Here is a 20,018-nt window from a genome sequence, read left to right on the forward strand (position 1 = left end):
CTACAGAAACTATTATCAGCTAATTGTGATGGTAGTTTTCACATCTTTAGAATGTAGCTGATAAAATATACAGTGTCCTGTGTTCCACTGTGGGGAATTTCATTTGTCTTGCGCAAATATCTCGTTCTCCAGGCTGCGAAGATTCAAAAGTGAAGAGGATTTCCCGGCACGAGCGAGAAGCATCAAATGTCTGTCTCAGATACCAGGCGTCGCACGCAAGTTTTTAACCAAACATGACCGAATTCCTCACCTTGTGCGACGCTGTGCTACTAAACATTTTGCAATACCTTGAATTAAGCGACATTTTGCGTTTGTCTTTGACTTGCAAACGATTGAATAGAGTGTGTTATGATGAATCCTTATGGAGGTGAGCATCTAATTGACTAATTAAACCTCCCAAAAATTACGTAAGGTGTTTTGTTCCACAATAAATGTTCAGAGTTTTTTTCTAAAACCTGGGCTTATCTCTGAATTACACCAGGTACTATAATATCATCCACCTTTTGTCGTTGAAGACTGCCATAAACTGACTTCTTAATGCAAGATATATGTGACTTCATTCCCATAGGGACCATTCCCACAGATATTTGAATCGATCTTTCTCCCTGGGGAGTCTCACAAAAGTGCTATTTACTTAACCAGCTTAAATGTCTGTCATGCCTAGTAATGCTTTTAGGGGGTAATTATCTTTACCCTCTAGCTGATTCGGTAGGCATGACAGACAATAAAGCCGGCTCAGTTGATAGCAATTCAGTAGACTCCCCAGGGAGTTAGACCGATCCAGATGGATCAATCTAGGCATGGGAACCCAGTCATAGACCCATCATACTAGCTGGATCTATATACTAGTAACTCTGCAAGACTTCTCTCTAAAGTGCTCTCAGTGTTATCAGCTTCATTGTCTGCCATGCCCCCTCAAGTAATTGGGGGTAATTGACTGTCATTAATTACCCCCTAGAAGGTTGAGCAGGCATGCCAGATATTTAAACTGCTTACACTGAATGCACTTTACTGCTCAAATCCCATCAGTAGGATTCAGAGGGAATGCTCCCTATGTCTACATCTTAATTGCATTTGCATGTAGTGCAAAACATTAATAGGGATGCTAATTTATACATTAGTATTCATGATATGTTATATAGCCAGTTAAAATGAAAGACATTATCAGTTTTTTTCATTTACAGTTTAATTTTTATTTTAGTGAAGTATAGTTCAACATAAAAGAGTCTATGACAATCTTGCAGTACATATTTATTTTTCTACCAAAAATAAAGCTTCCCTTTCTCTTTTTATTGCCTCCTAGGGATGTAAGCTTTGAAAAATGCAACAACCTCTCTTTGCAGCAGTTCAAATGCTGCATAGGTAGAAGTTGGAAACACATCAGCGGCTTAAACATGAACTACATGCACTGGATACCAGGAAGGTATAATAATAATAATAATAATAATACCAATATTTATTTATGGTCTAAAATCCATATCAAATGTTCATTAGACTTTACTGGAGTAAAATGAACAGAATAAGATGAATAAAGTCAGTAAACAAATAGACAGTTAAGTACAATATAAAGACGAAAAGCCAGTCAGATCACTTATAAAACTTTTTGAAAATAAAAGTTTTTAATTCTTTTTTAAAACTGTCCGCAGACTCTTTCGTTTTTATGTATGTTGGGAGAATTTCCATTCATTTGGCCCATAGATAGACTTGAAAAGTTATGTCGCCGTATGTTCTCAATCTGGCATTACATGGCAAAAACATGACATATGGCAAAAACGTGAGCAAAAACTGGTCCAGTGATCTTAAATTACATTTTGGAGCATAATGAGGAACTAGTTTTAGTAGGTACAGGGGTGCTGATTGATAAAAAATTGCATGCATAAAGGTTAAATTTTTGAATATAATGCCTGCTCTAACAGGGCTCAGCCGATGCAACAGTATTGGTACATGTACCAGGGGCCTGTTTCAGACTGGCATTTGGTCTTTATTCCAATTGTTCCTTGTATTAACCAGCCTTTAGTTATATCCTGTTTCATTGAAATCCATGTCAAACTGTAACATGATTAATGAGAATTAAGTGCGAAGGCAGTGCAGGAAATGTTAGAAAAACATCTATTTACTTCTCAGCTACAGCGCATAACCACAAAAACTGCAAAATTACAAAGTGCCATCTAAGCATAGGAATACTAATCAATTTATAATTATAATAATATTAATAATAAAAATAATAATGGTCTAATGATCACCCAAAAGTTTACAGATACATCTGCCCCAGTTGTAGAAATCACTAATATGACAAGATCACTGAGTTAAGTTTGGTACTTAAGTTCAGAATAAATGTACAGAAGTTCAACTAAAACTTTACTTCACATATCTAGACTTATATCTTAGCTTGTAATTTGACAGTGTGATCATGGACAATGTAATTAAGAAATGCAATACCATTTGAAGTTTCTACTTTTCTTTCTAGGTACATACAGTGGGCAGCTATGAAGTGCAAAAACCTTCGCAGATTGTCAGTGTTGGGGTGTGGTATTAAGATTGAGCAGTGGGCAAAGATTCTTATTTCTGGCAAAGACCTTTTGGATATATCGATACCAATTTATCAATTGGAGGATCTCCTTATTGACAGACTTATGGAATCAAGTTTAGATAACACAACAGACAAATCTCTGGAGTCAGGTTTTAGAGAGGTGAAAGTAGCTTTACAAAACCTGCAGTGCCTAAGAATTGACATCGCCAATGAATTGTGCCAGAGTTTAGCAGTAGATAGAAGACTTGAGTGCACATGGATAACTCATTGTCAAAATTTAGAGATACTGACATTGTCAGTGGCTGGATATTATACACTCGGGAGATTGCTACCTGATGTGGTACTACCAAAATTGCAGCAGTTCTACTTCTGCAATGACTATGACAGTCTGCCATCATGTTACTTGCAACCGTTTTGTAATGTTGTCTGTTGGCCACAAAAGGCCTCTTTAAATGCTTTACATAATGAAGTATCACATATGACATATGGCTGGTTTTTAAAAAACATTGACTTGCTTAAAATGGAGAAGATGCTAACTTATAACCTCTTTCAGGTCTCTGGCTTGACACCCCATTTTAGCAAATGTGCTCAGAGTTCTTTAAAACATGTTGGCTTTATTTCCTGTATGGAAAGTGCCGAGACTTTGATGGCAGTTTGCGATGATATTGGTGAGAAGTGCCCCATGCTCAGAAGTTTCAGCTTGTGTCATTCATGTTTAAAATGGAATGGAGATAATACACCCGTGAGTTTGTTTTACCATAATTTTATGGAGAGACAATTTTCTTGAAGTTATGATGTTTTTTGTGAATCTTTTATTTTGTGAATTTTTCGATTCCCAGGTGTGACCTTAAATTTTTAAAGGTCTGAAGCCCATTGCTAGCTACATTTTTTTAATTTTCATGGTAATGGTCATACATAATAGATGATTGTTGATTTTCCTGTAAAGCATTATGTAAAATAGCACTAAAAATGTATGTCACTGTTGCTATTAGAGTTGTCATTTGATATCTGTCCATTTGACAGCTTTGCTGACTTGTTTATCTTTCTTAAACATAATGGAATTCTTTTTTATTACAATTGACACTTAGAGTAAAAATAACATAGCATCAATATGCATTTTACTATGGTTAGACTTATAACTTAATGAATTTATAAATTGCCTGATTTTCCTTAATTACAGAGAAAATTTATGAAATGCCTCAGTTTAGACAAGCTTCCATACCTCAGTACCTTGAGTCTATCTGGTGTGCATTTTGACAATGAACCAAGTGTGTGTGATATGCTAGCCAATCTGAAAGGTAAAAGAAAGATTTTACACTAAATTTTAATTGTTAGAATGACCTGTCACAACAAATAGTACATGTATGTACACAATTGCCAATGTTTGTTATGTTAAATATATTTTACATCAATATTGGATCATAGTAATAATAACTATAATCATTATTATTGATAATTCAACTTACTTATATATATATATTTTATGAAATATATATATATATATATATGAAAAGTCAATATCTCAGCTGTTAAAATAAACACATTTTAGTCAAAAGTATATATAGTAGAAGGTATGATTTGATTTAAAATCTTGTAGAATCAAGACAAATGTGAAGAATACTTTATTCTGTATCCTGAAAAAAGAAAGTTCCTAAATGATGGTCTTGTTATTAACTTCTTAAACAATAATCACTTAAACATATGGGTTTTTCTTGTTTTATTTTTGCAATGAAATATTTCAAATTATTATTCTATGTAATATTTTATGAACAAAAAATAATTTGTCTATTTTGCAAGCATCACCAACACCAAAACTTTGTATTATGTAAGTAGTTGGAAAGCCTACTGTCAGTATTATGATAAATGCTATATTTAATATTTCCTCTTTAGCAATGAGGAGGTTGTCGTTGACAGCATGTGCAATTCAGGATCCATGTGAAGAACCTGTGACTCGAACCAGTTATGCTGCTCCAAATGGCTTTGGAAAAAGACGAAGACTTGGTGTCCAAACAACCGAGGTAAGCAGTTGCCATCTCATCATATAATAATGTGTGGATCTATTTGCTCATCAGAATTGTTTGTAGTAGACATTATGTTAAAAGAGACAATGAAAATAAGGATTTCACCATGATTCTGAAATTAGTAAAATGTTTTCAAATTAGAGAGTTGACTAGATGCCTAAGTTAAATTGCTGTAAAGTAGGAGCTTCTTTTAAGAACAGTAGATTCATTGTGCTGTTGCAGGGTTTGTTGAATTTAAAAAAAAAAGGTTTTTCATTGTTTTGATAGACTAAGTGAGACAGTCATACTGTAACAGCTAATGCAATCATCAGGTTTTGCTCTGATCTTCATTTAAAGAGTGGCACCCAACATGTTGTTTTACCTCCAGAGAAAAAACGGCCATTCCCAACTTGGTGCAACCCCAAACAATACAGAGGTCAAGTTTAAGGAGATGGTACTTTCATGTCCCAGGATGGAAGTATTTGATCTTGTGGGAGCACCTTTTATCCCTGTTTTTAATCAATATTTTGATGTGTTGATTAAAGATGGAGTTTATTGGTAAGTGTGTCTGTAGCATCATGAAATAGTGACTTTACAAGTATAAAATGAGTTCTTATCAAGGTCCAGTCTTTAGAATCATTATTTTGATGCACACTAGATACAGATATTTCCAGTCAGTTTAAGAATGCATTCTACCAAATTACCAATATATGTGACCCTTGTAAACATTAAAAGGGCTATTGATGGGGCATCCCTTTCTTAAATCTTCCTATTTTCCTTCCAAATACATGCAATCTTTACTAAAGTCTTAACAAAATGCCACAACTTTTTTTTAGTAAAGGAATAACCACAATGGCTTAAAATTGCATTTGTTGTGAACGCCTAGGGCACATTAATACTACATGCCTTGAAGTATAAACTGGTTACCTTGCTGTTTGTTAGTTCTAAAGTGATTTTTACTTTCCTCCAGTGGTCAGCCCATAGGGAATGATTTCCCTTATTTGGAAAACATCAGTGGGTGGTACCATCTTAGACAGCTCACTCTAGCTAACCTGCCAGGTAAGATGATTGATTCTATTGCTACTCCATACTTAAAAGGGACACCAAATAAAATATCTAAACCAAATTAGTTTGTCTCAGCTTAAAAGTTGAAGTGTCTCAGGAGGAAGGATGGGGAGTAAGATGGCCATCAATCAGTATGAAGTATGCAGCTGGGCTTAAGATTTAGTAAGCTGACTATGTAGCAGTTTGTGTTGAAGCTCAGTCTAGACCTAGAGGGGAATCAACCAGTATGAATAAATAGTGTGTTGATGTTTCACTTTGAAAATGAATAAGAGCAATATATATTTTGAAATCATATCAGAGATGTATTACAATAACTGTGAATGCTAAATATTCTAGATTGGAAAACATTAGCTTACGTATGTCTCTGATTACAAATCCTTCATTTATGTTTCTAATAACAAGCAATTTCTTTAGGTTTGAGAATAGGACACTATTTACATAGGATCCTGTCTTCATGCCCCTGGATAGAGTTCCTGTCTTTGGCAAGCCTGGGGCCTTCTCATGCCTGCACATATGACAAGCAGCTGGCAGAGGGGTTGAAACACTGCAAAAACCTGGTTGATTTCAGGTTTGTGTGGCAAAGTTTTGTTTAAGTGTGTCACATTTATGTACAAATATGGCAGTTGGAATTGTGGCATTTGACCAATGAGATCTAGGGTACTCGAATCCTTAAATTATGCCTTGATGCATAAATGACTGTAATAAGGTGTAAAAGGTATTAGAGAATAAATAGTACTAATAAGTACTAGTATAATACTAATAAGTATATCTATATTGTATGATTATGAGTAAATTAATGCTTATCCAGGCAAGAACCAAAATGCTGTGATTTCAGAATTAAATAAATATTTTTTTGATGTACTATTTTAACCTTTAGCAACAATTGTTTTAATAAATTATCAATTGTCATCACCGGCAGTATACTCTATTATAAAAAATACAAAACAGTAAACATTACTTTAAACATTTATAAGTACAGTTTATACATTTAGAATATTACTTTGTGTTCATCCAGATTGGAAGAAAGATACTGCAAGTTGGGCCAGTACATCATTCCTGCACTACAGCACTGCTGTAAGCTGCAGAGATTGTGTGCCATTACAAATAAGACTGGAGTGGAGAAGCACCTTCTTCTCAATGCTGTGAAGAAGGTAATTTTTCTCTTCTTATCCAGGACCCTGGTGTGATTAGTCCCAGTCCTTTAATGCTGTTTGGTCAGAATTTGTTTTAATAAACTAATCTACGGGGACATCCTCCTTTGATTTTCCAAATGAAACTGCAAGTTTTAACTTTAGAAATATGAAATAATCGGAGAGATAGCAAACAAAACCTCTTTCACGAACAATATTTTAGATATTTTCACTGTGCTCTTTCCTTTTCATTTTAGCTTCCTAATTTGTCTGTGATCCAACTGTTTGTGGGAATGACGGATGCTGCATGCCAGGAACTGCAGAAGGCCCTCATTCAGTATTATAAGTACGGAGAAGGCACATTGATAAAATTAAATTCTAAGGCTAAGAATGAGTGGGCCTTACATTTGTAGAACGAATTTTGAGTATACATCCACATATAAAATTTTTATAATTGAAATTTAATGCACTCATCAGTTTTGCAAAAAAAAAAAAAAATTAATGAGTGTTAAAGTTATTAGATAAAAATTGAAGTTAATAATTTTTTTATTTAGAATGCTTTTTTTTTTTAGATCCAGCAGTGATTGTCCAGGGTTTAGCATAGCTGTCATACAGCTGAAGTCACGGGTTGGTCTCTACGATTATTTGGACTTTGTCAGGATGATGCCTCGCAACCATTACAAGGAAATCACGAGATTTCAGCCAAGAGTTGACCAGTTTATGTCAGAAACTAGAGTATAACTACTTAAGAGTTCAGGATTTGGTTCCTTCATTTTGTTCCAATTTTAATGGTATATTTAAACGTCATTTCAGTCAGTTTACCTAGTTAAAGAGAAGAATTAATTGGTATTCCACATATTACTTTAAATTTGTAATTGGCTCTACTCTAGATGATAAATATCCCTGGTTTAAATAAAATATGAAGCCACATATATTGGTGTATCCGTTTGAGATTTAATAAAGCAATTACCAAGATGCATTTTAGTAAATTAAGTATTACCGATGCAGCATTTTGAAAAAAATATTGAGAAAATAACGATCGTTAAAACCGTTCTTGAGTTCCAAGTTTCACTTTTTGAGTCAATCTCTATATGGAGATAAAAGCGATTTTTAATTCCAATTTTAAAATGGCTAAAATTTCCAAGAAAAGTTTTCACTGTATAACATTCTTGGGCCTTAAAATACTTCGTTGCATTGATCTCTGTTATGTGGTATTATTGTACGGAGGTGTGGAATAAGATCTGATTGTCATGAAATTGTTCATTACTCTTGCTTTACTGAAGTAAATATGACCCGTTTTGATTGATTTTTTCTTATACCGCAATACTTATCAAACTTAAAGTGGAGTGAATTAAGGCGTAAGGTACATATTTTACGTTATTTATTTGTTGGAGGAAATGTATACAAAAGAAAACCAGCCATTATGTGTAAACCGACACGTCTTTGTATATACTGATTTCTGCTTTTATTTCTAATGGAGGGCACGTCCTCAAACACCATGAAATGTAGTAATTCTCACCATTCCATGGTGTTTTAAGAATATAACTTAATAAAGTTTACAGATGCTATATATATATATATATATATTACTGAAATGCGTTAGCTACTACCTTACTCGACAATTTCAACTAATCGCAAGACTTTCGACCCTGCACTTTATTTTTCGCATCTTTAGAAGTTTGCAACGCAAATGTTCTTACTTTGTTACTTAAAACGGCGGGGTTTTGTTAGGAAATGTCTTTTTCAGTGTTTTTGACATAATGAAGTCGTTGGTTTTGATTTCAAAGGAGACTTGAATGACAATAGTCACAAAAATCAAGGGCGTTTATTATCATCTGATCAAAGTGCGAGTCATTTTGCGAACCATTCAATGATTTCTGCACATTTTGTAACCACAACGCAATTACTTTATCCCTTAGTTTTTATTTCTGGTTCTAAAGATTTTTCTTTAGCAAATTATGCTGGAAAGATACGCGTTTTCCATTACTGCCTACGTATATGCCTCCTGCTTGGAGAAAATGAAGTTGAATGTTTTAGCCCAGCGCACACTGAAACGAAGGAAGGAAAGCTTATTTTGGAGCGTTGAATATATAGTATTGGGTCAAAAAAAGCAGGTTTATCTTGGGTTTGAGGAGATTTAAATACTGGTCTGTGACTATCTTTCTACTGAAGTTTTTTTTTTTCGTAAAACGAGACCTGAGAGGAAAGTCGAAAAAAAAAAGAATTTTAATGAAAGATTCCCAACAGAAAAGACCAAGTTGTTATTTCACAAGGTCTGAACCTAACAGAAGTTATGGCTGGAAAGCTCATTTGTCAGTATAAAAAGTTAGTAGAATAAAATTAGTCGAAATATGGCCTTTGTTATCCCGCAGAGAGAATGCTCCGATTTGGACTGGCAGTTGCAATAAGAAATGGTCCATACATAACGGAGGCGCCTTGTGTGAGCTAGAATAGTTGCATATTGATAAAATGTATCGTTCAACACCAGTGTCGCGAGATTTGTGGCTCAGCTTGTAGTTTGCATCGTGCGCTGGTCTCAAAAACTTGCATCACTACAGTTCGGGGTGACATAAGTGACCCTGGTACTGAAAATCCTGCTGCCTTGGCTAACCTCCAGTACGGTGTCAACCTGATCGACAAAACAAAAAGCCACAGATAACTGACCTGGAACGGGCCCGTCGGCATGTTGAAAATCACTAGCTTTGCGACAACTTACTGTTGAAACCGTACACTGTAGTTCTTGATTTCGGCATGTTTTGGAGCTTAGTTAGTGAAAAAAAAGAAGTGTTGAAATTATTCGAATACAAGGGCCCGTTAGTTACAATGTATGGTGAACAGTATGTGCGCGCTGTGGACACAAAAGACTTGAAAATGTGGAAGCTAATAGTTACATTTCTAGTCGTCGCTGCCTTTTTCCATGGAAATTCAGGAGCAAGGTTTGTTGAACACTTTTTTCGCCGAAGACTTTCAGTGAATCGGGAATTTTCTATATACAAATCAAATATGTTAGTGAATAGTGAATATTGTCTCGTTCATGACGGGTCCTTTCGTTTGTCAGATAATCAGTGGCAGACCAGTAATATTGTTAGACGAGCTCGGTCCGTATTACTTCTCATTTGCTTCGTTGAACAAACACCACTTTTGAGAATATAAAATTATATTGGTATTTCCAATGCTGACAGGTTTTTCTACATTAATATTTTTTATACATATGTTGAAATTATGAAAATGGTTGTGATAAACATGACTGGATCAAATACAGGAGAAGTCGTTTAGAAGCTGTTTTCATAATTAAATTCGATCAATTCTACCTCGAAATCAGTCGGCGTAGAGGGAATATAAGAGTTTATATAAAACACAAATAAAAATATTTCGTTACGTCACGAAGTGCACTTAAGCAATACAAAGTTAGTGTGTCCGTAACTACCAGATTGCACTGACCAAACCACGGGTTCGTTGTGATATTCCGGAGTTTCCAAGGTATATTTTATATTTCTCGTGGATTTTGTCTCTTTTGGACCTTCTTCAGACTTATCGGACTCGTCCAGTGAAGAACAATTCTGATACAGTCCAAGTTACCGTAGATGTTGTCTTGCTGCACGTCAATTCTCTTGATGTTAACTCACAAGTCTTGTCAGTTAACGCGTATCATCGTATGGTAGGGGAAATGTGTCTGGTGTCTAGTAATAACATGAAAACAATTAGAAAAAAGGTCCGTTTTAACTAGTTATGATGTTAGTCGAGCCACTGAAAATTCGAGCAATGAAAAAAGTGAAAGTGTATATTGTCCCAGCATCCATTCCGTGAAAAATATGTGCCAGGTATTAATTTTTTTTATTGTCTACAATTTAAGAAATAAATTTGGTTTAAATTCACCAGTGGGTCCAAAGTAGATGTGTATTTGCCATCACCTCCAATCACGACCAAATGGAAACATTTTTATAATATGATACATTTTTAGGGCAATATGTAAATGTGTAATGCCTCTGTGAGATATACTGAGATATTCTTTTTACGAATTTTGGCAGTGTGTGTGTGTGTGTGTGTGCGTGCGTGCATGCATGTGTGTGTGTGTGTGTGTGTGTGTGTGTGTGTGTGAAGGGGTGCAAAAGGGAGCTGTAGGCACCATCTAGTTATGTATCTGTTAATGGTTCTAGAGCTGGCGTGACCGGGATCTGGTGTGGGATCCTCAGTTCAGAGGAGGAGTGCGGAGGATGCATGTAATGTCCTCACTTATTTGGCTCCCAGACATTGTGCTGCTGAATCTGTGAGTTGATTTCATATATTCACGTTCATTTTCCTTGATCTTCTTGTATATATGTTTGTTTGTTTATCTATTAATTAGTTAATTTACTTTTTTTAATGAGAAAAAAGGTCATAATTGCGCTACCAGTGTGCAGTGGATACCGGACTTGTTAATGTTGTATTTTCATGTTTTGATGAAAAGTACATATACATTGGTAGCGTTGATGTCAGCTATTTAATTATGCTGTGTTTCAGTCGCGGTGCCAGTAAGCTGCTGTTGGACCCGAGAGCAGTAGTATCCCATGACGGCACGGTGGTCTGGATACCTGTATACCAGCACAGGTAAAACTGGACATAATGGAGTCACTTCATGATTTCCATATTTTTTAATATTTGTTCAAATGAACAGCTCTAATTTCTTTGTTTTTGGAAATTTCTGCTGGGCCAGTAACTTAATTCTGCTTTGCAAACGTAGGCATAAGACCATTGCACCATATGTTCATCAAAATATAACGAGACAATTACAAGCCCCCAGGGTGATTGTTGAATGCATAGGTCTTGTGTTGTCAAACCGTTTCGAAAAGAATATCATAGATCATAGATCCTAGACACCATATGATCTGATTTTATTCCTGTTTCAGCGCTCATTGTAATACTGATCTTGGGCGTTACAGTCAGGAGTGCAACCTCAAATTTGGATCATGGTCGTATAATCAGAAGGAAATAAACCTTGCCTACGGGGCTCAGAAAATGGATCTAAGCAACTTGGAGCCAAATCGGGACTGGGCTGTACAATATACTGCAGTGAAACGAAATGCGATTTCTTATAGTTGTTGTCCTGGTGAGATTTTCGTCGATTTGACTTATTCCTTGACATTACGGATGAAGAAAAACACCTCATCAGCCCTGACAGCCAGTTCTGGATTTACTGACAGACCTTTTGTAGTCATATTTGTAGTGTCTTTGATTGTTGGTATTATGGTTTAACAATTATTCCCCCCCCCCCCATCATTAATTACGCTAACGATTTCAATCAGCCTATTATTAAATTTCACTTTTTTATTTAAAAATTCAAAATTTTGGATTTTTCTATCAGCATCTCATTATTGGACACGTGCACTTATTTAATTTTTAAATATTTTTCTTTCTTTCTTTCTTTCTTTCTTTCTTTATTTATTTACTTGCATTATGGATTTTTTTATTTCATGTATTAATTTTTGCTCCTGTACTCTTCATTCTAAAAAATACATGTACTTATACATCTAGCTAAATGAGGTTTATAACTATGTTTTGGGGTAACTATAATAATAATAATAATAATAATAATAATAAATGAGAATAAAATAATTACACCAAAAAACCTTTATTCCACGTCTTCATTATATCTAAAGCAATGTCTTCATCATCGAAGTATTTAAAGGGAATGGTGAAATTTTGATGTCAGGGTCTTTGCTCTGCATCTCTAACTTTTGTTTCCCTGTCCGCGTTTGCAACAGAACTAGCGAAACCCTATGGCCACGCCCGTTGCACGCGCCCACTTATCACTACTGGTATAGGCACCACATCCTCCAAAGTGGAGTTCGGTGAAGAAGAAAAACTCGTTAGGCATCGTGCGTCCAGATGGCACTGGCTTGGCGGAGTTGAGCCATGCGCCATAGAAATTGGCTCCAATGCCAGAGCCTCCATAGGAACTTGGTGGCACTTCACGATGATTTGGAAAGAGAGCGAAGTAACTGGCCGGGTTACTGCCGCAATGGTTGAACGTGATTGCTCTACCGTTGCTTCTTATACCTTGAAATTTGAAACTCGGGTTGTTAGCTATATTTGCTGGCAGGAATCCCAGAAATAATTTCGGCCCCATTGCCCTATTAACAGGGTTCGTGTATCCCAAATGTGAGTTGATCTGAACTGAAAGGGGGGTGGAGGCATATCGCTGTAACTGTCGCAGGACGGTGAACGGCTGCCTACCATTGTCGTACGAAATACGAAGCAACACGTGGGATTTATCAGTGAAAATGCTGGCCAGGTTAAGATTAGTACCCGTCACGATCGCCTGTCGTGAAAGAAAAGTATACCCTCCCCCGTTGATTCCCATCTCACAGTAAACACGTTGGTAGCCTGTGTTGGTGAGGATAGCGTATTCCCCGCCTGCAGCGTTTGGGTTCGCGTTAAGGATAGCCTTGCATGAAGTATATGCCTCTACGGAACGAAAAAAAGTTATTTTAAGTTTAATATAAGTCAAGTTCTCACTCTTTTTAAACTGGAACATTTACAGTTTTTATACCAAAATCGAGCCGTAACACACGTCAACACACAACCTGTACTTATCAATAATTCAAAGTCTGGGGCATATTGGTGGTGGGGGAGTTTTGAGGGGCTGTGAGGGAGGGAAGGGGGGTGAATTGAATAAGTGCAGTAGACAAGAGAAAAGAAATATCCTGATATACCTATAAATGTGTACCTGCTCAAATTAAGTCTATGATTATTTTAATATTTGATTTTGAATGACCATTAAACTGGACGCAATTAAGTTGTTAATCTGATAGTTTGAAGTTTGGGAGTTTGAAAATCAACAAGATGGGATGCCCTAGCTCAAATGTAGTTAGTAAGAAATGTATTCAGGACCCTCGAAAAAAATGACTTTTGCACCAAAATTCCGTACACCAGTAAAAAATAAGATTGGTACTGGTAGTGACGCCAAGGTTGAGAGAGAGAGAGAGAGGGACTTACCCTGCTTATCCGTTCCATAACTTCCCTCAGAGAAATGAGTCAAGAGCGAGGCTACAATTAAACCCGAAAATAACATTCTCGTCTGCTGTCAGGAGAACTGACATGGTAACGTTGCATAATTAATTCCTTTTATAGAGCAGTCCCCTACTTGATTGCTTTTTCAGAATTCACGTTTCCCGTCAATTTTCATAAAGGAAATTAATTCATTTACCACGGAAATGAGTGTTCTTGTCCGACCGTGGAAAGTGGGTGGGTGTAGCATAGGGTAACAAAACTAACATTTATACCCAGTGCAGTGTGGATGTATGATCAACCGGTTATATGTATATGTCGCTTGGCTTCGGCCGAAGAGATGACCAATTTAACGTACGACCTAGAAATGTCGATCACTCACCTGTTAAGAGCACAGAACGCCTGACCTTGATATCTCAGAACACGGAGAAAACGACATTGTACGTCAAATTATGAAATCAATTAACAAAATTGCAAACTTAAATCACGTTTCCGGTTACTGTCTTATAATGGAAGTTAAGTATTTTACAAGGGAAAATGAGTATTTTTAGATTCTGGTTCGACGGTTGGGTTGGGGGGGGGGGGGAGTGGACATAGGTTAATATTTATATACCAATTGTAAAATTACTGTTGTATCATCCAGTTACATGCACATGTCACTTGACCTCGCCTTAAGAAATGATCAGTTTATTGTCAGATTAAAAATGTGAATCACTCGCCTGTATTGAAGAGCGAAATCCGCCCGACCTCGAAATCCCATATATCCGGGTTACAGAGAAAACACCATACCGCGTTAATTATAAAATCAATTTACAAACTGCAAACTTAAATCACGTTTCTGTTTCTGTTTTATAATGGAAATTAAGTCATTTACAATGGAAATTAGTGTATTTTTGGTGTTGGTTCGACCGTTGGGGGGGGGGGGGGGGGGAGGGGGAGCATGTAGAGGGTCTATACGGTATAGATACCCACTGTACAATGAGTGTATGATCAGCTTGCTGCATGTGCACATGTCACTTCGACCGAAGAAATGATCATCAGTTTTGAGTGAGACAAGAAAAGTCGATTCCTTACTAGTATTTGAAGAGCGAAGAACGCCTGACCTCAAAATGCATCCATGATAACAGATGCAACCCAGCATTGGGAACTTTACAAGAATGATGTCGAAAAATGTTTTAAATATACTGACACGCATCAGAAAACTTTCTTGTACTTTTTTTTTTACTGAGAATCGATTCCAACCATATAAAGGAGTAGGCCTACAAATGCACTTGTTTGGTCATTGTTTGTTTATTTGACCTTGTGTGACTGAATAATGGGTCATATTTCACACGAAAACTGTTATTTTCTTAATGTGCCAAAGGAACTTAAAATATTATTTGATAAATAGGCCTAAATGATGCGTTTTCATTGACTGTCAGTGTATTTAATTGAAAGTGTCTTAAACAAAGAAGCTGCCACAGATATTGGCTTATAAGAAAATATTGAATGGAAAAATCTTAGGAAAAGATGGTGCAAAGAAAATGAGTAAACGCGTGATTTGCACGGAGACAGAAAACAAATGCACTAGTACTTGATGAAAAGGAAATCGGTGAAAAAACGTTTGTAAGCTTCAAATGTGTATATATATATATATATATATATATATATATATATATATTTTTTTTTTTTTTTTTTTTTTTTCGTGATGATATGCTGACAACTGAAGCAAGTCCATTTAGAAAAGCTTTATATCAGGGGAGTTGGACGTAAGCATCGCGCCACTACCCGGAAATGTCGAGTGAAGCGAGCAGCTTTTTTAATGTCCGGCTGAACGACAATTATAAAATAATACATGAAAACACATTTATTCCACATCTACAATATTACATATACATATTTAAAAAACATGTACCACATCTACATATTACATGTATTACAAACAATCTCTTCGTCGCAAAAGCATGTGTATCAAATTCATTAATGTCAGGGTCTTTGCTCACATTTCTAACGGAATACCTTTGTGTTTCTGTCAACGTGCCTGCAACAGAATTAGCGGAACCCTATGGCCACGCCCGTTGCACGTGCCCACTTATCGCTACTGGTATAGGTACCACACCCACCAAAGTGGAGTTCGGTGAAGAAGAAATACTCGTTAGGCATCGTGCGTCCAGATGGCACTGGCTTGGCGGACTTGAACCATGCGTCATAGAAATTGGCTCCAATGCCTGAGCCTCCATAGGAACTTGGTGGCACTTCACGATGATTTGGAAAGAATGTAAAGTAACTGTTTGGGTTTCTGTCGCAATTGTTGAAAGCGATATCTTTACCGTTGCTTTGGGTACCCTGATATTTATAGCTGGGGTTGCTAGCTATATTTCTTGGCAAGAATCCCAGAAATAAGTGCGGTCCCATGGCCTTATTCACGGGAGTTGTATATCCGAATTGGGAGTTTACCTGAACTGAAAGGGGGGTGGAGGCGTATCTATGCAGCTGTCGCAGGACGGTGAACGGCTGCCTACCATTGTCGTAAAAAATACGTAGCAACACGTGGGATTTATCAGTGAAAATGCTGGCCAGGTTAAGATTGGTACCCGTCACTATCGCCTGTCGGGGAAGAAAAGTATACCCTCCCCCGTTGATTCCCATCTCACAGTAAACACGTTGGTCGCCTGTGTTGGTGTTGATGGTGTATTCCCCACCTGCAGAGTTTGGGTTCGCGTTTAGGATAGCCTTGCATGAGGCATATGTCCCTGCAGAATGAATAAAAAACAAAGTTAATAAACAGCCACGTTTGCTACACGTCAGCATAATAGGCCTATGTTATCATCAGGAATTCAAAGGCGCAGTGGTGGTTTGGAAGGAGGTGTAGAGGAGAGAGGGGGGAATTGGTTCAATCAGTGCAGCGGACGAGTTTACAGAGATGCTTTTAACAGTCATTATTTGACCATTAAACTGACTTGTTAATGTGTTACCTAAGAATATGAACAGATATAGTTGCCACTAAACGTTGTTTGGTATCTAACACTACATCTGGATATTAATTTTCCAGCAAAAAGAAAAGTTTAACCGCCTTATGATCTCAACTCTTAAAGGTAGGCAAATGAGGTATAAATTCAAAAATCAACAAGAGACTCAGAGTGAGCGACAGACAGCTAGCATGGAAAATTCTTCAAGGACCCAGGAAAATTTGATAATTGTAATTTTTGCACAAAAAAATTCCGTACACTATCTGTTCAGCTTAAACGAATTAATCAGTTTAATGATAGTGACAATATGTGAGAGAGAGAGAGAGAGAGAGAGAGATGAGACTTACCCTGGTTGGCCCTTGCATGACTTTCCACAAACAAAAGAATCAAGAGCGAGGCTACAATTAGACTTGAAAAAGACATTGTCATCTGATGTCTGGAGAAATAACACTATAACGTGGCACGAAGAATCCCTTTTATAGGGCAATCCCATGTTAAATTGCTTTTTTCAGAAGACACGTTTCTTGTAACTCATTTATAATGGAAACCAACTCATTTACATTGTAAATTAGTGTTTTTAGATTTTTTTTTGCGGGGGGGCACTGGGTGACTACTTATACCCACTGTGAGATAACCAGTTATAGTTAGACATATTAAGGTCGACCCCTCACCTGTTTTAAAGAGTGAAGAACGCCTGACCTCGAAATACAACTGTAGGTAATATCTCAAATTGCAGAACAATGGCATAACACGTTAATAGTTTGAAATCAATGTATAAAATTGCAAACCCGAGAATATTTTGGATCCTAGAGTAGGGCTATTCGCGCAACATACACGGGCTGCCAATGAAAATAATTAATTTCGTCCTTTTGTGTGTGGTTTTGTTCATGGAGAGCTTTATTTTTCTCATCTCTCAAGGGTTTTGATACAAGGTTACGAGACTAAAAAAATGCAGTGCCGCACCGTAATACTGAATACTTGGCTGGGAACCGTAAGGTGAGGCATTAAGCAGACACTTTTGAATATTATTTACATTTGATGAAAACAACGTTATTTAATTCCCATTTGTACAGGTTATTACGGAAGTACGTATTTAAAATAATAGGTATTGCTACAAATGATAGGCTCGCAGCTTTTCCACAAATATCTTAATAATCACGCCATAACAAACCCAACCCTATAAACACGCACCTTTGTTTAATTTCATTTTACTTGTATATTAATTTAACTGTTTATTTCGAAAATAGCTTTTGTGGTAGTTTTAATGCATACATTAAACTTGTTTTTATGTCATTCTTCTAAACTGGGTTGGGGAAATAAGAATTGCCTAAAGGTGATTAAACAAATAAAGTGGTTTAAAGAGATATCTAATGAGCTTTCTTTTTGTCTTTTTACCTGTTTTTCTCCCCTATGTCGTGGTCCTTTTTTTACACTGATCAGATCTTTGATCTTTGATCTTTGATTTTTTTTGTTCCAAATCGTTCTGTGATTTGCCAAGGTACACATTGGTTGTTTGAACGCACCGAGAAAATCCACCATAATACTGCTCACCTACTTTGAAACCATCTACTTATATACCCTTTCTGACAAAATACTGTGAATAATTCCACCAGAGATATCCACGATCTCAGACCATCGTTGTGATCTGATGTTCGTGAGACATTTTGATCTTGGTATCCAAATATTGTGACAATTGATCACTGACCATAAAATCAATTATAAAGAAGAGCTGAATATCGAATAAAATAAAATAAAACATCTTCATCACGACCGCTCCTATGTCAAGACCGTGATGTCTCAGGTCTCTGGACAGTTGCGTCAGTGTGACAAGGTTTGCAATAAATTAAATGTCAATTACTAAGTAAAATTACCAATCATATTTGTCTTTCAGAATTCAGGGGCGGATTTAGGGCGTCTTCTGGGTCTTCCGGAAGACGGTCAGATTTTCAAGTTTACATTGACGGGTATCTTATTTTTCCTGTAGGAAGACGGTCAAAAATGGAGGATGGATCAACAAAGATAAATTGGAAGACTGTCAGAAAATAACTCTGGATCCGCCCCTGAGAATGATATTGAGTTAACTGCAGTTCTGACACACATGTCCAGAACCGTGACGCATTATTCAGAAACTTTTGAATATCATTGCTTTTTGGCGAAAAACAGCGAAAGACAAATGCGGAAGAATGTTTTTAAAATACATACCCAGGCCTACCCAACTACCAGACTCGGCACCTACGGATCCAGAATAAACCGGTATATCAGACCACACTACCCGTTTTCAAGGTGTGTGTCAGATCGCATTACAGAGTATCAGCCACCACACCGATTTTGCCTGGTGCGCGATGTGATAGCAATGATCCTAAGCGGGGTTGGAAAGTAGTGCATCTCATCTAGATTCATGCGCTGCTGCAATTTTCCCTGTTTATGCTAAAATCTGACAGTTTGAAGAGTAACATCTGGGCATTAATTTTTTCCACCAAAAAGAAAAGTTTAAACGCCTTATGGCCTCAGTTGCATAGGCAAGCAAATGAGGTAAAAATTCAAAGATCAACAAGATGGGCTGCATTGACTCTGGGTCTCAGTGTGAGCGACAGACAGTTAGTACGGAAATTGTTCAAGGACCCAGGAAAATTTGATAATTGTAATTTTTTGCTGCAAAAAAATCCATACACTATCTGTTTAGCTTAAACGAATTAATCAGTTTAATGATAATGACAATATGAGAGAGAGAGGGAATGTGAGACTTACCCTGGCTGTCCCTTGCATGATTTTCCACAAACAAATGAATCAAGAGCGAGGCTACAATTAGACTCGAAAAAGACATTGTCATCTGATGTCTGGAGAACTGACACTGTAACGTTGCACAAAGAATCCCTTTTATAGAGCGATCTCATGTTTTTAAAATTGCTTTTTTCAAAAGACACGTTTCTTGGTAACTCTTTTATAATGGAAACCAACTCATTTACATTTATATTGTAAATCAGTGTTTTTAGGTTTTATTTTATTTTATTTATTTATTTTTTTTGGGGGGGGGGGGGAGGGGGCACTGGGTGACTACTTATACCCACTGTATGATCAGCCGCTTACATGTTCACATGTCACTACAGCCCAAAGAGACGACCAGTTCATAGTGAGACGTATTAAGGTCCACCCCTAACCTGTTTTAAAGAGTGAAGAACGCCTGACCTCTCAATAAGTAATATCTCAAATTGCAGAAAAATGGCATGACACGTAATAGTTTATAAATTAATTTATAAAATTGCAAACCCGAGAATGTTTTAGATCCAACATACACGGGCTGCCAATGAAAATAATTAATTTCGTCCTTTTGTGTGTGGTTTGTAAATGGAGAGCTTTG

The 20,018-nt window shown here is 36.7% G+C and overlaps 4 protein-coding genes across 6 annotated transcripts; 2 read left to right on the forward strand and 2 right to left on the reverse strand.

Annotated features, from left to right (window-relative positions):
• Nucleotides 1–97: 97 nt before the first annotated feature.
• LOC106164056 (F-box/LRR-repeat protein 18) lies at nucleotides 98–8,025 on the forward strand. 2 transcript variants are annotated; one of them, XM_013541841.2, is made up of 11 exons: nucleotides 98–367; nucleotides 1,304–1,423; nucleotides 2,468–3,272; nucleotides 3,711–3,828; nucleotides 4,421–4,548; nucleotides 4,919–5,088; nucleotides 5,501–5,589; nucleotides 6,010–6,163; nucleotides 6,611–6,746; nucleotides 6,983–7,071; nucleotides 7,298–8,025. In XM_013541841.2, the coding sequence occupies exons 1-11, from the start codon at nucleotides 234–236 to the stop codon at nucleotides 7,464–7,466; spliced, it is 2,112 nt and encodes a 703-aa protein (XP_013397295.2). In that variant the 5' UTR covers nucleotides 98–233; the 3' UTR covers nucleotides 7,467–8,025. The 2 variants fall into 2 exon arrangements, with proteins under 2 accessions (XP_013397295.2, XP_086850054.1); XM_086993928.1 differs by lacking the exon at nucleotides 1,304–1,423.
• A 2,222-nt stretch (nucleotides 8,026–10,247) lies between these two features.
• Nucleotides 10,248–12,309, forward strand: LOC106150641 (neuronal acetylcholine receptor subunit alpha-6). The gene is made up of 4 exons (XM_086994251.1): nucleotides 10,248–10,383; nucleotides 10,883–10,992; nucleotides 11,226–11,312; nucleotides 11,612–12,309. The coding sequence occupies exons 1-4, from the start codon at nucleotides 10,381–10,383 to the stop codon at nucleotides 11,955–11,957; spliced, it is 546 nt and encodes a 181-aa protein (XP_086850377.1). The 5' UTR covers nucleotides 10,248–10,380; the 3' UTR covers nucleotides 11,958–12,309.
• Nucleotides 12,310–12,317: 8 nt separating this feature from the next.
• On the reverse strand, nucleotides 12,318–13,787 carry LOC147763963 (uncharacterized). Its single transcript, XM_086994177.1, has 2 exons — nucleotides 13,701–13,787; nucleotides 12,318–13,169 (listed from the first exon to the last, which is right to left on the reverse strand). Exons 1-2 carry the CDS (start codon nucleotides 13,774–13,776, stop codon nucleotides 12,469–12,471), a joined length of 777 nt encoding a protein of 258 aa, XP_086850303.1. The 5' UTR covers nucleotides 13,777–13,787; the 3' UTR covers nucleotides 12,318–12,468.
• A 1,753-nt stretch (nucleotides 13,788–15,540) lies between these two features.
• On the reverse strand, nucleotides 15,541–19,514 carry LOC106164020 (uncharacterized). 2 transcript variants are annotated; one of them, XM_024076154.2, is made up of 2 exons: nucleotides 19,409–19,514; nucleotides 15,541–16,444 (listed from the first exon to the last, which is right to left on the reverse strand). In XM_024076154.2, the coding sequence occupies exons 1-2, from the start codon at nucleotides 19,488–19,490 to the stop codon at nucleotides 15,744–15,746; spliced, it is 783 nt and encodes a 260-aa protein (XP_023931922.2). In that variant the 5' UTR covers nucleotides 19,491–19,514; the 3' UTR covers nucleotides 15,541–15,743. The 2 variants fall into 2 exon arrangements, with proteins under 2 accessions (XP_023931922.2, XP_013397224.2); XM_013541770.2 differs by lacking the exon at nucleotides 19,409–19,514 and adding an exon at nucleotides 17,008–17,160.
• Nucleotides 19,515–20,018: the final 504 nt, after the last annotated feature.

Source organism: Lingula anatina, chromosome 1 (assembly GCF_051362555.1).
Source record: "Lingula anatina isolate TDL-2025a chromosome 1, LinAna3.0, whole genome shotgun sequence".
Taxonomy (NCBI): Eukaryota; Metazoa; Brachiopoda; class Lingulata; order Lingulida; family Lingulidae; genus Lingula; species Lingula anatina.